Source organism: Heterodontus francisci, chromosome 7 (genome assembly GCF_036365525.1).
Source record: "Heterodontus francisci isolate sHetFra1 chromosome 7, sHetFra1.hap1, whole genome shotgun sequence".
Lineage (NCBI taxonomy): Eukaryota > Metazoa > Chordata > Chondrichthyes > Heterodontiformes > Heterodontidae > Heterodontus > Heterodontus francisci.
In genome coordinates, this window is record NC_090377.1 from 78983169 (window position 1) to 79001536 (window position 18368).

Below are 18368 nucleotides of genomic sequence, written 5' to 3' on the forward strand. Positions count from 1 at the left end.
AAAATGCTGGAAGCTATTATTAAAGACATTATAGAAGGACACTTAGAAAAATTCAAGGTAATCAGGCAGATTCAACATGGTTTTGTGAAAGGCAAATCATGTTTAACCAATTTATTGGAGTTCTTTGAAGCAATAACCTTGAAGTGGATAAAGGGGAACTGGTGGATGTACTGCACTTAGATCTCCTGAAGGCATTTGATAAAGTCCCACATCAAAGGTTATTGTGGAAAATAAAAGCTCATGGTGTACGGGGTAATATATTGGCATGGATAGAAGATTGGCTAGCTAACAGAGAGTAGGCATAAATGAGTCATTTTCTGGTTGGCAAGATGTAACGAGTGGTGTGCCACAGGGATCGGTGCTGGGGCCTCAACTTTTTACAATTTATATAAATGACTTGGAAGAAGGGATCGAAAGTATGGTTGCTAATTTGCTGATGACACAAAGATAGGTAGGAAAATAAGTTGTGATGAGGACATAAGGAGGCTACAAAAGGATATAGATAGGTTAAGTGAGTGGGCAAAGATCTGGCAAATGGAGTATAATGTGGGAAAGTGGGAAATTGTCCATTTTGGCAGGAAGAATAAAAAAGAAGCATATTATCTAAATAGTGAGAGATTGCAGAGCTCTGAGATACAGAGGGATCTGGGTGTCCTAGTGCATGAATCGCAAAAGGTTAGTATGCAGGTACAGCAAGTAATTAGGAATGCAAATAGAATGTTATTGTTTATTGTGAGGGGAATTGAATACAAAAGTAGGGAATAAAAACAGAAAGTGCTGGAAATACTTAGCAGGTCAGGTAGCATCTGTGGAGAGAGAAGCAGAGTTAACGGACTGGATTTTATTGAGCCCTTGATGTTGAGTTCCATGGTGGGGCGGGCATGAAGATGGCCATGGATGAGGCCTGCCATGGACTATAACACTGGCAGGGCCTGGCCCAATATTGCTGTCGGTGGCGGCTCCCGTGTCGCACGGTGATGGGACCACAATTTAAATATTTAAATAAATTAAAATGCCTGCATTAATGACTCTTCCGTCGCCTCCTGATGTCCCGTCGCGATCTTCACCCCGGTGGCTGGCACTGCCGCACCTTCGGATCCCCGTCTGGGGAAACAAGGCACAACACTGGTAGGGAGTGGGGGGGAGGAAGTAAGTTTTTCAGTGCGGGGGTGGGGGTGGGGTGCGGGTGGAGACGGGGCAAAATTAGCGTCATGGGGTGTAGGGGATGGTGGGAAGGGTTGTAGTTTAAAGTTTATGCAATTTGTGGGGTGGGGGAAGGTCAGATAATGAAGATAAGTGGTTTGGGGGGAAACAGCAAATAATTAATTTGATATGGGGGCGGTGGTGGGAGAGGAGCAAAAGAAATGTATTTATTTATTTTAATTCAATTTCACTTTAAATATTTAAATGTCCCAGTAGGGCTGACAGCCCTTTAAAAATGGCATCAGCGCCTGTGCACAGGCAGCTGACAACATTGTTGGCGGTTCTTTGGCGTGTGGCTTGCATGGGCAGGCCGCCATTTTATTTGTGGCAGGCTTATAGAATTCAGCCCAATGTTTCAGGTCTGTGACCTTTCATCAGAACTGAGGAAAGGTCGCAGACCTGAAACGTTAACTCTACTTCTCTGTCCACAGATGCTGCCTGACCTGCTGAGTATTTCTAGCACTTTCTGTTTTTCTTTCAAATTTCCAGCATCCGCAGTATTTTGCAAAAGTAGGGAGGTTATGCTTTGGTTATACAGGGCATTGGTGAGCCAACATCTGGAGTACTGTGTACAGTATTGGTCTCCTTATTTAAGGAAGGATGTAAATGCATTGGAAATAGTTCAGGGAAGGTTTACTCGACTAACACCTGGAATGGGTGGGTTGTCTTATGTGGAAAGATTGGACAGGCTAGGCTTGCATCTGCTGGAGTTTAGGAGAGTAAGGGGTGATTTGATTGAAGCATATAAGATCCTGAGGGGTCTTGAGGGTGGATGTGGAAAGGATGTTTACTTTTGTGGGAGAATCTACAACTAGGGATCACTGTTTAAAAATAAGGGGTTGCCCATTTACGACAGAGATGAGGAGAAATTGTTTCTCTCAGAGGGTTGTGAGCCTTTGGAACTCTCTTCCTCAAAAGGTGGTGGAAGCAGAGTCTTTGAATATTTTTAAGGCAGAGGTAGATTTTGTGGGAAGAGGCAGAAGACTCCTTAGAAGAGGGTGCACACTCTGAGGAGCACCATCATATGTCTCATGCACTCCTTTCACCAGCTCAGAAACACACTTTGGTGAGGACTCCCAAGGGAGATAACTAGGTTGTCACATGGTGAAGCACACATCACGTGAACAGGAAGAGGTGCTGGAGACAGGGAGAGCAATGGTGAGTCCCCAAATGGTGCAGGACCCTCAAAACTCTGTTCAGCTGGACGCAGATGCTGATCTGGAGGTGCAACAGGTGTGTGGTTTTGTCAGCGTCCGAGAGACAATGCTCACTTTTGGAGAGAAATTGGAGGAATCTGTCTCTGCCGTGAGTGGCATGATGGCTCAGGCCTTTGTGCTGATGTCCACCTCCACAGAACAGTAGCCACTTGCATGGAGAATCAGACGTGCATGCTTGCCCTAATGAATGGCCTGTACATCTGCCACTTTAAAGAGGATGGATGAAAATCTTGCCTTGGCTATTTAACACATCACTGAAGTGTAGCAAAATGCTCTCCAGCTCTTGGTTTAGCAGGGAAGTGTGGGTGGGGCATTAGAGGGAAGATGGAGAAAGGGCAAATGGAAGTGGGGACACTTCTCAAGGCACTCCCAATTCTCATCCTTTGCCCCCCACTGCCTCAGACAAAGCCCCACATGCTGTCTTCTGTCTGATGATCAAATCTGCTTCTGCATAGGTGCAGGTGAGTCGGTTCTTGGCAGGACCTCAAGGCTTAAAGATCCAGAGAACATCTGCCATAGGCATCTCAACTATCAGAGCAGGGGAACAAATAGTCTGTCTCTAGCTATGTTGAAGCCACAGGGGTAGCACCACATAGCAGTAATAGAAAGCGGAAGAGGAAGACTTTAGTTGCACAAGGGGATTCACTTGGGTGATTATGACAAAGTCAGTGTATTAATTTATTGCATATGTAAATGAATCATGCACTTTATTTCAAATCTCTATTGTCCATTCATCTCCTTTGTTGTCTCTTGCCTTCCAAATGGAGATTAACCTCGAGGAGAATGATATGATTAGAATGGAAGATGAGTAATGGGTGTGATTGCCTGTGAGAATGGTTAGTGTTGGGGTTGGCAGGAGGGGCAATGGGTTCAACATTGTTGTGCCATAAGGCTTCACTCACTCGGCCCATTTGAGCTGTGCCTGGATGAATCTGTTGCGAGCTTCGCTGGCAGCTAGGTGAGTGGCTGCAGGCACCCTGGTCACACCAGGTTCCTTCTCCAAAGATGCAGAGTGGTCATCACCTTCTTCCTCCTGCAGCATCATGTTGTTTAAAGCATGGAAGACCCACTCCCATTCTGGATACACATGCTGGTACATACTGAAAGGCAACCCCAGATCTGTCCAGTAACTTGAGCACTTCAGCACCCAATGTCTTGCTCAATGGCGATTCTTGTGCTCATGTGGCTTCAGTTGTATTTTTCCTCTGCATCAATGGTAGGGCTTCTGACTGGCATCATCAGTCAGGTCCCTCAAAGGTAGCCCTTGTCTCCAAGGAGTTATTCACTCACTCTGTTTGGAGATGTGAGTGTCGCAGAATGAAGGCATCAGGGCAACTTCCAGGATATTTTGTACAGACATGCATAAAACTTTCTGGTGGTCACATACCAGCTGAACATTGATGGAGTAGAATTCTTTCTGATTGACAAAGCCTACTAAGGGAACCTTGATTGCCACATATGTGCAGTCTATGACTCCCTGTACCTGTGGGAATCCAGCCACTGTAGTAAATGTGAGAGCCCTCTGTGTCTGACTGTCCTCATCAGTAGCAAAGTGGATGTAAGTGACGGCCCTGGCAAACATGGCATCGGTCACATGGGAGATGCACTTGTGTGCAGCAGATTGTGAAATCCTGCAGGTGTCACCAATAGATCCCTGGAAGGAACTGGAGGTGAAGAAATTCAGGGCTGTGGTGATGGCTAACAGGCAATGCATGCCCACCTGGTCCTCTGGGAAGGAGGTCTCCATTCCAGGAAGCTGCAGATGTCAGCAACGACCTGCTGGAAAAGTGTAAGCCTCCTGAGACACTGCTGCTCCATCATGTCAAGAAAACTAATGCTCTGTCTGTATATCCTGTCCAGGGGTTGGTGCCTCTTTCAAGCTGCAGCTCTGTGCCCATCCCCTCTGTCCTGTGGGGCATTATGTGGCCAAGGAGAAAGCAACTGCTGCTGGTGTTGGTGTTCCTCCTGCTACTATTAGTGTTGCTGCGCCTCTTAGACCTCATCAAAGGACCAAGGTATAGCTGCATATGTTACTCTCATGCTACAGAGAAGGCTGTCAGCAGGGAAGTGCAGATCAAAGTCAACAAAGTCCAAAATAAGTGAAATGACTTCCAACATTTTGGAAATCACCTGTAAAGCAGTGAAAACACAATCTCAGAAAAAGTCCTGTAAGCATAAACTTTTCACATAGGCAGGAAAACAGCTGTGCAGTTTTAATCTTTAAAGGCTTTCCATCCTGTCAATTTCATCCCTACTATGCTCTTGCCTTGTTGACCCTGGTGAGTTTCAGACAGCTCAGAAAATCCATTAAAATCTGAATTAATTGCCTCTTAGCATATTTAAATTAGTAAGCTGACATCTCCACATAGGTTTGCCATGCCTCTCTAAACGCACCCGGTAAAAGTCATAAGAAAGCTGGATCATGTCGAGTTTCCGACGCGGCAGCATGTTTTGGGTGATTTAAACCCTGCCCACCCTTGCCAGTTAAAATTTTGCCCATAGTGTCTGTACGGTCTCTCTGAAAGAGCTATCCACATTCTGATTCCCCTACCTTTTCTCCATACCTTTTTTAAGTTTTTCTCTTTCGGATAATGCCAAAGACTTGCAGGTTGATAGGTAAATTGGCCATTATAAATTGCCCCTAGTATAGGTAGGTGGTAGGGAAATATAGGGACAGGTGGGGATGTGGTAGGAATATGGAATTAGCGTAGGATTAGTATAAATGGGTGGTTGATGGTCGGCACAGACTCGGTGGGCCGAAGGGCCTGTTTCAGTGCTGTATCTCTAAATAAAAAATAAAATAAAAAAACTAAATAATTATCCACTTCCCTTTTAAAAGCTACTGTGGGTTGTGCTTCCAAAAGTGCATTTTTGTGTGTATTCCATATCCTAGCAATCTTCTGTATTAATAACCTCCAAATCTCTCACTTCATTCTTTTGACGATCTTAAATTTAAGCTCTCTAAAGGCATGCCTCTTTTATACCCTAGCTATGACCTCGATATCCCTGCTAAAGTAGAGCATTCAAAACTGGACACAACAGGGATGATAGTTGAGTCCCTGCTATGCTGTTTGTGCTGAAAAAACAACTAGAATAGCGGAACCAAAATAGCACTTGAAATAGAAATGCCGGCTTCCCTGCTGCATTTCTGCCTGTGCTGATTTTCAGACAAACCTCAATCTCGGTGACTAGAGCTCTGGCAGAAAACAGACAGAGCATCAATAATATGCAAATTGAAGTTAAGTGATAGACTTACAACTCCCAACACTATTTTAATCTCTGCCCAATCCTGCCCACAAATCATGAGTGGTGTAAGTCAGGAGATGGACATTTCGGCAGTATTTAAAGAATTACTCACCTGCTCTCGAGTAAAACTGCAGATAAATGTTTGGACACATTTTGCTGGCATTAGGTAATGTTTTTTTTTGTTACTTAGACAATTTTGAAGCGGTTGTAGTTTGCTGTGGAACATTCTGAACTCTTAATGCCATTACACTTATGTCTTCTTTGAGTTCTGATGAAAAGTCACAGACTTCAAACTTTAACTCTGTTTTTCTCTCCACAGATGCTGCCAGACCTGCTGTGTATTTCCAGCTCTTTCTGTTTTTAATTTCAGATTTCCAGCATCCGCAGTATTTTGCTTTTATTTACACCTATTTCTTCATTGGGATCCTTCTGGGAATGCCACTCTGACAAAAGGAAGAGGAACAAAAGCAGCAACGGGCAGAGAAAAGAGCAAACGTAGCTGCAGTTTGAGGGAGACTAAACAGGAGGAGTATTGGAAAGAATTTTTACCCTACCAATAGAGTGTATAGGCCCAGGGCAGCATATTTATAGTTTTCTGAGGAGTAGGGCATCAGGAGGCTTCATTTCTGTAGTGACACTGTCACAGAATTGTGTTGCCTCCTGCAACAAGACCTGTAACCATCTGTCACAGTATATTATTGTCCATTGCAGTCGAGGTTATTACTGCCTGAGGTTCTTTGCCTCTGGCTCCTTCCTGGCTGCTACACAGGATATCAGTAACATCACTCAGTGTGCAGTCCATCCTTGCATTAAGCAGTTGACTGATGCCTTGTTTGTTACAGCAAACATATTCATCATTTTCCCATTGGATATATGGAAGCAGCAGGATAGGGCTCATATTGCAGTGTTCTCCCAAGTCCAGTGTTTCATTGACTGTACTGTCACCCTGCAGGTTCCTTCAAACAACTCCATAATCTTCATGAATCGCAAGGGCTTCTAGATGTGATTGTAGTTTACTATGACTATGTTATATATGAAAGAAAGACTTCTGTTTTAGTACAATGTATAAAGTTGAGTAGATACTCACATCAAGAGCTACAGATTGCTTTGCCCAGGATTTCTTCACTTGATCATACATTATGGTGTTATTGATACCAAGGCCACAGAAAATAACAAATGCCTGAAAAAAGTATTAACAGAATCACAATTTAAAAATGTAAGTTCTACCTGTATAATCTTTCTCCATAGTTACGGACCCAAGATTGATAATAATGGGCTTTAAATCCTAAGGTTGATGCTGGCCACAAGTACTTTTGACTTTTCCATGTTTAGGTGAGTTTTGTGGAAAAAAGGAATTATTCTGGTGTAAAATTGCAGTAGATTTCATTGTCAGGGATAAACCTACAGCCTATTAACGTGCACCATTGTCTAGTATTTCTCTGTATAATGACCACTCTGCTTCAAATACATTTCACGTATTTTTCAGCCACCTGACCAATAACAGACCATTATAATCTTTGAAATTGTAATGCAGATTTTAAAGGTTTAGAAGTTTTTTTTTCTTGGTCTTTAAAAAGTGATCTAGTTAAAAGAAAATCAGATTCTAGAAAGCACAGTAACCTGCAGTTTTAAATATCTGCTGTAATGTTTAGTGATTAACACATTTGCAATTCTGTTCTGATTAAATAGGATTGATAACAGCAATACCACACTTATAAATAAGTGTCTTCATACAATGCCGCTCAATGACCGTAATAAATCTTGTGATTTTTCAGCAAACCTGCAACTAAGTCCACACTGAGTGGAATGAAACTATGTACAGAAATATGATTGGGTTTTAAATGTTGGACACATAATCTTGAATAAAAATTGGTTGTCAAACACTGAAAATGTTTCTGTCCCATTTGATTCCACAAACTGAAACTGATCTGGCCGTTCTGAAATTTATGGTGATTGTTCAGAATTGGGAAGCTTTATCAAATAACCTGAAAATGCTCTGCTGATGTATTAACTGAACAATGCTTTAAAATCATTGCAAAATTACGCTTTGATTTTAAATGTCAAATACTCTGCTATTGCAAAGCTAAATTATAGTGAATACTTTAGTAAGATGGTACAATAAAATTAATACATTATAACAGTTTCAAATATGATAACACCTATTAAAATGAAAAACATTACACTTTTATCACTTTTTTACATTGGTACAAATATTTAATTATAGCAGTGTGTTAATTATCAATATTTAATAAATGTTATATTAGGGATGGCACAGCTTCATTAAATAGGAGTTTAATGAAGACATTTAAAATGGAGTGTTATTTGTTCTCTTTCTTCCTCCCCAAAAAATTTTCATTAACGCGTACAGGATATCAGTTTGTTCCTGTTAACACCTATTACCTGCCAACTGATTTCCTGTATGCACTAAAGATGAGGCCTCACATCAACAACAGGAAAGCTGCCTGCAATTTTCTACCCAATGAAGTCAAAGATAGGGATTTGTAAAATTGACCCCTAAACGTAAATTGACATTTAGACTGAAACAGCAAACATTTTGTGGTTCTTAGAAAAGTTAAGTCTGGATAGCGAATAAACTATTCTTTATAAAAGCAAATACTGCACCCAAATTTTGCTTCACGTGAGCAATGCTTTTAATACAATGACATCACCTTGCAGAACAATCAGAAATGAAATGAGAAAGAAAAATGAGCTTCACAAAGTGAGAAGAGAGAAGAGGGGCTTCGATTCAAAAGGTCATTGGAAACTTCTAAAGCATGTTAAAGGGGTGATTAGAGGGTCACTGCAGCACCTGAAATGAGAATACTGCTTTTGAACTAGCTTCAGACACCAAACACAACAGCAAGAAATTCTTAGTAACAGCAAGAGGCCAATTAGCGAAGAGACCATACATTAAAGGATAACTATAGGAATGAAATCAGTGCTCTTTTACTTTGAAATTTATAGAAATAGACAGAATAGGTAAGATAAATCCAGACCATTACTTCAAAGCACTCAAACAATTTGGGACAAATGCAAGGAAAAACATATTCACACAAAAAGTAATCAACATTTAGCATGGTAGGAGATGAAAAGCTTAGAGATGGGTTACATGGTACAGGGCGAATTTAATTTTAAAAAAATCTGGATGAACTAAGATGGGCTGACTGCCACATCTGGATAACTCGAGCATTGAATTTTTCTGTGGAAATAGATCTTTGCAGGATTTTAATTATTAATAGTTGTAGCCTCACTGAAGCTCTCTAGTTTTAAATCCAAATGGTGGCTGAATAGTTACCATGCTACAAACTGCTTAGTTGGTCTGGCAGTAAGAAAATCCGAATTGGTTTCTTTACCTCAAACAGTCGCTGGTCATCATCATCAAATGGTTGTCCATCAAGTCTATTGAGGACCTGTGCCACACCTGAAAGTCAAATGAATGTTAGTACCTGTAATAGACATGACAAGTTGAAATCCTAACATTGAGTTATTGAACTGGAAGATAAGTCGTCTTAAAATGGTGTTTAAGGCAACTGATTTGAATATTTCCATATTTTTGCAGTCTCTATTTTATTGTCAGATTTTTTAAAGGATAGTACTTGTTTTTTTAAAGGAATTTATATTTTCTGCCCTTCCTGTTTATATTTCCTTGCATTAGGCACCATACATTGCTGAGAGGGTGCACTGGTGACCCTCTGACAGGGCTTCACCAATATGTTTCAAAACCATCCACTCATTATGTACGACAGTGGCCAAGGTGATTTTTCTTGCTTAATCTGTGGAAGATGCATGAATACTGCTAGGTATGTCCCCATTAGGACATGGCTGCACTTCCTGGAGAAACTGTGAACTCCCACACTTTCACTCCATGGCATGCATCATTGGTGCTCCAACACACTGTTGTGTTTCCCTGTTTATGTTTAGATTAATCATTTCTCATGATGAGCTGATCATCAGCTCATTTGTGTTTCATCAAACAGGAAAGAACAGTCTGGAAGTAAAGCTGTCCTCAGTACTGCTCGATGATCAACCATGTCGAAACAGCAACTCAAAGGAGGGAGAAGGAACCAAAGCCATGCTGACTTTTTCTTTGTCTTTCTTTCCATTTACATGCAGGGACATCTAATGTCAATACATTACTTCATCCTGCCACCCATACAGCCTGGCTGAGAATTGCTGAAAGTGTCCCACATGAAGAACAGGAAATCAGCATGACAGGTAGTGCTGGAATGTACATTTGCACCTGTCCCATTTAGAGGTTTTTCCCTTTTGCTATTTGTCTGCTCAAGAACATATTGACTTTGAAAACTTATCAAATTGAATGTTAAAATAAATGTAAATTAAATTAAAGGAATCATTAAACACATACCAATTATTTGATGGCCACTGTTCCATATTGGTACACAAAGGACTGAACGGGTATGGAAACCAGAAATCTGATCAGCCTAAATGCAAAAGCAAAGCAGTTTCTTTAAATGGTATATTTGATATCAAAAGTAAGACTTTAATCTTAATTGAATACTACACAGTAGAAGTTAATCAGACAAAAATCTTCTAGAGATATTGGCCAGAATTTTACGGTGGATGGATGGGAGCCGGAGTCCGACGTGAAACTCGGTGGTGAACCCGCTTCCCAATCAAACCCGCTTGATTGGCCTCGGGCAGGCAGGCCGTTTCCCACCCCCCGCCCGACGCCGTAAACTTGTCTGGAGGCGGAAGGAGGGCGGGTAGGCCTCCCGGAGCCTGCCACTCAATTTTATGCCACCTCCCATGCCACCATCCGACCCACTGGGGCGGTGTAAAATTCCGGCCATTAACTAGTAGATTGGTACGGTGGGGCACCACTACTGACTAAATCAGAAGAAGGGAGCCATGACCAAATCCAGCCAAAGTAAGTAAGCAGTAAGTACGTCAGAAGTAATAATATTAACTGTTTTCATGTTAGATTGCAGCGAGTATAAAATTACCCCAGCACCTATATAGCTAAATGCACTCTCCATATTTGAGGATGTGCTACGAGTTATGACTCCATTTGGTCAAGCAGTGATAAATGTGACATTAATGCTGCAGTCTGTTGCATGATCTATATTTAGAGCTTATTAAGCTACAAGCTATCGAGAGAATAAAAGACAGTTATGGCTTTAAGGAGCAAATATGTCAAGTCACTGAATGATGTACAATATTCGTGATCCCAATATGTGACCTTTTCATAAAATCATCTGTAAAGGTTTATGGGGTAGGTAGGGAGTTATTATGGAAACTATAATGTTATCTGGACAATGTACAGTACAGTTCAACAATCTCATTTAACAGAGAATCCTAAAACAGGGCTTACAGTTTTTGAATCCTTTTGCATATAAACTTGTTAATCAGTTTAATTTATGACTAGCTATTTGTGCAAGGATATTCAAAACTAAAGCTCCAGATGTGTGTCCTCTTAGCAGTAAGCAGTGATTTCTACTTTTGGACCATTTAATATATAAAAAGAAGCAAAAAACATTTTTATAAAAGTTAGCTGGATGCTTGTTTGATGGTTGCATTGGTAAGGTTAGTGTACAACTGAACCATACAGAACAGAAGGTCCCATGTTCAATTTGCAACCTGTGGGATGTCAGCTAATCTCATTGTCCTCAGTGTCCTGGAATAAAGATAAATTAAACTGGTTTTGTGCTCCTGTTCACTATCCAGTGGCCACAACTGTATATGTACAGATGAGAAGAGGATTAGGCTCAGCTCTGATTTTCCCTCTCCACCCATAATTGAATAGCCTGCTGATATTCTCTGATTTCACACATGCAGAATGATCACTTTGTGAGGTACTGGATGGCATTAGTAAACATTGAACATGGGGCGGCACAGCGGTTAGCACCGCAGCCTCACAGCTCCAGCGACCCGGGTTTGGTTCTGGGTACTGCCTGTGCGGAATTTGCAAGTTCTCCCTGTGACCGCGTGGGTTTCCGCCGGGTGCTCTAGTTTCCTCCCACCACCAAAGACTTGCAGGTTGCTAGGTAAATTGGCCATTGTAAATTGCCCGCAGTGTAGGTAGGAGAATGGTAGGGAATATGGGAATAATGTAGGATTAGTATAAATGGGTGGTTGCTGGTCAGCACAGACTCGGTGGGCCGAAGGGCCTGTTTCAGTGCTGTATCTCTCTATGACTCTATGAACTGTACCCTAGCATGAGTCATAGCTTTCAGGATGGGGAAGGAGAAAATTAAAGGGGATGTGCTTTTTTAAAAAGATGTTTTGAAAAGTTAAGTTGATAACAGTCTTTTTATTTAACAGTACTTCTACATTCAAATATCTTTCCACAGTTCAAAGAACAAAGAACAAAGAAAATTACAGCACAGGAACAGGCCCTTCGGCCCTCCAAGCCTGCGCCGATCCAGATCCTCTATCTAAACCTGTCGCCTATTTTCTAAGGGTCTGTATCTCTTTGCTTCCTGCCCATTCATGTATCTGTCTAGATACATCTTAAAAGACGCTATCGTGCCCGCGTCTACCACCTCCGCTGGCAACGCGTTCCAGGCACCCACCACCCTCTGCGTAAAGAACTTTCCACGCATATACCCCCTAAACTTTTCCCCTCTCACTTTGAACTCGTGACCCCTAGTAATTAAATCCCCCACTCTGGGAAAAAGCTTCTTGCTATCCACCCTGTCTATACCTCTCATGATTTTGTACACCTCAATCAGGTCCCCTCAACCTCCGTCTGTCTAATGAAAATAATCCTAACCTACTCAACCTCTCTTCATAGCTAGCGCCCTCCATACCAGGCAACATCCTGGTGAACCTCCTCTGCACCCTCTCCAAAGCATCTACATCCTTTTGGTAATGTGGCGACCAGAACTGCACGCAGTATTCCAAATGTGGCCGAACCAAAGTCTTATACAACTGTAACATGACCTGCCAACTCTTGTACTCAATACCCTGTCCGATGAAGGAAAGCATGCCGTATGCCTTCTTGACCACTCTATTGACCTGCGTTGCCACCTTCAGGGAACAATGGACCTGAACACCCAAATCTCTCTGTACATCAATTTTCCCCAGGACTTTTCCATTTATTGTATAGTTCACTCTTGAATTGGATCTTCCAAAATGCATCACCTCACATTTGTCCTGATTGAACTCCATCTGCCATTTCTCTGCCCAACTCTCCAATCTATCTATATTCTGCTGTATTCTCTGACAGTCCCCTTCACTATCTGCTACTCCACCAATCTTAGTGTCGTCTGCAAACTTGCTAATCAGACCACCTATACTTTCCTTCAAATCATTTATGTATATCACAAACAACAGTGGTCCCAGCACGGATCCCTGTGGAACACCACTGGTCACACGTCTCCATTTTGAGAAACTCCCTTCCACTGCTACTCTCTGTCTCCTGTTGCCCAGCCAGTTCTTTATCCATCTAGCTAGTACACCCTGGACCCCATGCAACTTCACTTTCTCCATCAACCTACCATGGAGAACCTTATCAAACGACTTACTGAAGTCCATGTATATGACATCTACAGCCCTCATCAATCAACTTTGTCACTTCCTCAAAGAATTCTATTAAGTTGGTAAGACATGACCTTACCTGCACAAAACCATGTTGCCTATCACTGATAAGCCCATTTTCTTCCAAATGGGAATAGATCCTATCCCTCAGTATCTTCTCCAGCAGCTTTCCTACCACTGACGTCAGGCTCACCGGTCTATAATTACCTGGATTTTCCCTGCTACCCTTCTTAAACAAGGGGACAACATTAGCAATTCTCCAGTCCTCCGGGACCTCACCCGTGTTTAAGGATGCTGCAAAGATATCTGTTAAGGCCCCAGCTATTTCCTCTCTCGCTTCCCTCAGTAACCTGGGATAGATCCCATCCGGACCTGGGGACTTGTCCACCTTAATGCCTTTTAGGCATTAAATAAAGTAAATAAAGTTATTTTTAATTTGAAAAATATCCATTTTTTGGCTATTTTTCTAATTTTATTGTGGGTATTTCTGTTCCCATGGTGGAAGTAACATGAATACAGATACAATGTTCTTACAATGGGGACACTATGAAGCCACCTGTTACATGTACTATAGTAGCTGAATCTCTGAGCCCTCAGGAATTGCTAGTTCCTAGATTTGTGTTATTTCTACTTCTGGAAAACTAACAATTTTGATGTTATAGGGAAAAAAACTGAAACCAATCATAAGGATTATAGAAGTAAAGTTGAACTAAATGAGTTGAGATTATTTCATTATACAGTGCTGGCGGGGGTGGGAGGGGGAACGTGGTGAATGAAAGGACAGATATTTGCAATTAAAATAATTCTGTAATCTTCTCTAAGTAAGTACGAGATGGTAACAAGTGATTATTGTCTCGGGTAAGCAGTAGGGTGCTGTGGGATTTTTTTTTGCGTCAATGTTTGGTACCAAAGTGTAATGAGATTTTTATTCCCCCATTCTACTGAGTCATTTATTGCTGTAACATCACACCATGCTGCTGCATCTCCTAGCTCTGGCTGGGTGCAGCATTAATAGGATCTGGGAGCAAGTCATCCATATTTTTTCCCAGCTGCAGTCATGCATGCCCTGCAGAGACCAAGAGGAAATAATGGGGGGGAGGTGTACTTTTTTTTCTAAATAGATGAGTGGTTCAAGTTAACAAATGTAGCTCTCCTTTCATTCTGAATGTGAGAGAAGATTTTGTTTTATAGTTACACATGATTGCTTTCAAGCAGTGCCATAAGAATTTTGCAGCTTGCAAGCCAGAAATTCCCATAAAAGAATTAAGTTGGCAGAATACAAGTCAAATGCGACAGACCAGAAATGTGTCTATGCACACATTTACACAGAGAAGTGGATATTTTGAGATGTTTCTTGCAAATGGAATTGACTTTAAACCCTTTATGGAATGTATCCAAGTTAATGCTTTGAAGGATCAAGGCTCATTTCTAGGAAGCCTTCCTATAGATTCTATGGAGGTAGGCTTCTGAAATTAGTCAATTTAATATAAAGGTACTTGGAATCAGGTATGAATTCATTTGGGTCTAGCATCTATTAAGAAACTGTCAAATTAATGTCAGCCAGGTATCAATGTGTCTTTTGGCTGACAAGCAGTAAAAATCTGCTAAACCTAAATTGAAGCAACCTGATTCTCACGATGAGGAGTGCATTGACAGCTCCATATTCAGTCATGGAAATATGTTTGGCAGCCTCATGCCCGTTCTGCTCATTGCGATCGTCTCAGTTCACATACAAATTTATCTTTCAAGTATTGGTGCAGGTTCAAGATAATTTGAAATATTGTGAAATATTGTGCATCTTACTAGTTTGTGAACTATGGAAGTGTAAGTTAAATATTGTAAACTGAATGGCACGGTGAGTTAGACACTGGCCTATAATTTCCGGGCAGCATTTACTCCCTCAGGTGGACATAAAAGATCCCATGCTACTATTCAAATAAGAGTAAGGGCAGTTCCCCAGCGTCCTGGCCAATTTTTAAACTTCAATCAACATCACAAACAGAGATATGGGCCAGAATTTTACGCCACCCCAGCGAGCCGGATGGTGGCAGTGGGGTGGCGTAAAATTGGGCAGGAGACTCCGGGTGACCTCCCCAACCTGCTCTCACCTGCGGTGGGGCGGGAGGGGCGAAAAATGTTCCGCCTGCCCCAAGCCAATTAAGGCCTTTAATTTGCCAAATAACGGCCACTTAAGGGCCTTCACCTGCCTCCACAGGGATTTTACCCATGGCAAGCGTGTGTCCTGGAGCTGGGAAAAGCTGCCTGATAAAAATAGGTGGCCTCTCAGCGCCCCAGGGGTGCCCGATTGAGGGTCGCCCCCGCTTCCCCAACCACCCCAGGACCCAAGATGACCCCCTTCCCCCCAGACAACAACCCTTGCCTCACATGGGCCTGACCGATTACCCCCGGCGAGGCAAACCAAACCTACCTGCACTCCTGGCTCCATGTCCTCGGCTGGGCTGCAGTCCCAGCAGTGGCCTCCGCTCCCAGTGGCGCTGCTGGGACTAAGAGCTGCCGGCCGATGATTGGCCGGCAGCTCAATGAGGTGGGACTTCCTCCCTCAAGTGGGTGGAAGTCCTGCCTCGGAACAATTAAAGCCCGGGGACCCGTAAAATGCGGGATCCCCAGGCTAGGCAGAAGCGGGTTCGCCGCTGACTTTTACGTCGGTGGCCAACTCCCATCCGCCCGACGTAAAATCCAGCCCATGGTCATTATTTCATTACTGTTTGTGCAACCTTACACTGCGCAAATTGGCTGCTGCGTTTCACTACATTACAGCACTTCAAAAGTAGTTGTCAAGTACTTTGAAATGTCCTGAGGTCATGGAAGATGCTATAAAATGCAAGCTCTTTTTCTCCCAAGTTCAAATGCAGCCCAGTTTGAGGGATGAGTCTCCTTGCTCTAAAGGTCCTGTACAGAATTAGTTTGGGTAATTTCAATCCAGTTGCTTGTGGTGATGGGCTATAATACAAAACTGGTATTAATTGGCAGGTGTGAGAAATGGGAAAAATGTCACACTGGTGCAGTAGAGGTTGCTCTTCTCAGCTTGAGGCTACAGCATGTTATTCGGAAAATAGTGGAAGCTTTATTGTGCTGTGCTATATTTGACCTGGGAGTGCTTGGTGATATCACTGAATGGCTGAAATAGGAAGAGTTCCATTCTTCAGCGTAAACATTGCTCATCCTGATGAACACAAAAGTTTGGGCGGGGGAGGGGTAAGGGATGGAAGTTTTAATTTAATACAATATGTTGCCTAATTTTAACTTTTAATAAACCTGATTCATAGATGTTAGCGTAAGCCACATGGCCTAATAAAGTAATTATTCTTCTGTCATTGAAAAACTAGGAATACAGCAGCAGGCTGCTTCATTTCAGTGGCAAGAATGTTCTGTTTGACCCTGTAATGTGAATATTACCAACTATTGTGTGTATAAGATAAAGAGTGAAAGGTTGATTATGTGAGCAGCCTTTTCCATTGAGCTCCAAAAAGTCATCATACCCACCGTGATCATTACAATAATACTTATTTTGAAGTATTCTAAAGGGGTCTTAATGGAGCTTTTATATTTAGAATGTTTTCAAAATGCCATTATTTTAATAACATTAAAAACATGGAATTATCAAAGTGGCCTTGTATTAATTCTGCGGCACTAAGCTGACATTGCCACCATTACAACTTAAGATGCTTTTTCATTACAGGACTACAGGTGACAAGTTCTCCCTCATGTCAATTGCACTCCTTAGCTTAAACAATCTGATATTCAGGCAAGCCACCCATGAAAAAGTAGGTCTATTAAATCTGCCATCAGGTTGCATCTTTGTATTCCTGTAAATACAGGAAAATCCTCCATTTGCACTCTATAGCAATTGAGTCTCTTCATTATACAATGGAGCCCAGCAGCATCACAGAGATCAGCACCCAGCAGATAATGTCGTAAAAGTGGACCGCACCTCACGGGAGTCACTTTCTTAGCACACAAGAACTTGTACAGTCATGTTATTTGAGACCTAGTTTGAAGGGTTACTCACTTCAGCATCGAACCGTGGATCTTGATATGCATCACTGATGTTCACTGGGAGACCTGTTGAAGCTACAAGCTCAGCAATGCTGTTGTTAATTAGCCAATCTGAATATGATGATTTTTCTATGCTGTCTTTAAAGCTTTTGAGGAACATAAAAGACACAATTACTCTAAACTCACAACAGACACATCACTTAATTTAAATTGTACAGTTAAATAGTAAGAGAATTACTGTGCGTTTAATCATCTAATTTCCCATATACAACCTTATTACGACAACACTTTAAAAGGTCTTTTCATCAGCAAAGTGATGGAAAATGTCATCAACAGTGCTATCAAGTGGCACTTACTCACCAGTAACCTGTTCACAGTTCCTCAGTTTGAGTTCTGCCAAGACACTCAGCTCCAGGCCTCATTACAGCCTTGGTCAAAACATAGACCAAAAATCTTGGTCCAAAAAGCTGAATTCCAGAGATGAGGTGAGAGTGACTGTCCTTGACATCAATGCAGCTTTTGATTGATTGTAGCATCAAGGAGCTCTAGTAAAAGTGAAGTCGATGGGAATCAGGAGGAAAACTCTCCACTGGTTAGAATCATACCTCACACAAAGGAAGATGGTTGTGGTTGTTGGCAGCCAATCATCTCAGCCCCAGGACATTACTGCAGGAGTTTCTCAGGGTAGTGTCCTAGGCCCAACCACCTCCAGCTGCTTCATCAATGACCTTCCCTCCATCATAAGATCAGAGCTGGGGATGTTCACTGATGATTGCACCATGTTCAGTTCCATTCACAATTGCTCAGACAATGAAGCAATTCATGCCAGCACACAGAACAATCTGGGCAACATTCAGGCTTGAGCTGATAAGTAGCAAGTAACATTTGCATCATACAAATGCCAAGCAATGACCAGATCCAATAAGAGAGAGTCTAACTATCTCCCCTTGACATTCAATGGCATTACCCCAATATCAAATTCCTCGGGGTCATTGACCAGAAACGTAACTGGACTAGTCAAATAAATTTGGTGATGACAACAGCAGGTCAATGGCTGACTATTCTGTGGTGAGTAACTCACCTCCTGACTCCCCAGAGCCTTTCCACTAGCTTGCAAGACACAAGTCATGAGTGTGATGGAATACTCTCTTCTTGCCTGGATGAGTGCAGCTCCAACGACACTCA

The 18368-nt window shown here is 42.1% G+C and overlaps 1 protein-coding gene across 1 annotated transcript in view; it reads right to left on the reverse strand.

Annotated features, from left to right (window-relative positions):
- Positions 1-18368, reverse strand: part of pde11a (phosphodiesterase 11a) — a 362432-nt gene that overhangs the window by 143781 nt on the left and 200283 nt on the right. Inside the window, exons 7-10 of the mRNA XM_068034578.1 lie at positions 17197-17329; positions 10033-10108; positions 9020-9087; positions 6754-6846 (exon numbers count right to left, since the gene is read on the reverse strand). Coding sequence (XP_067890679.1) covers positions 6754-6846; positions 9020-9087; positions 10033-10108; positions 17197-17329 — 370 coding nt within the window. The remainder of the gene's footprint in view (positions 1-6753; positions 6847-9019; positions 9088-10032; positions 10109-17196; positions 17330-18368) is intronic.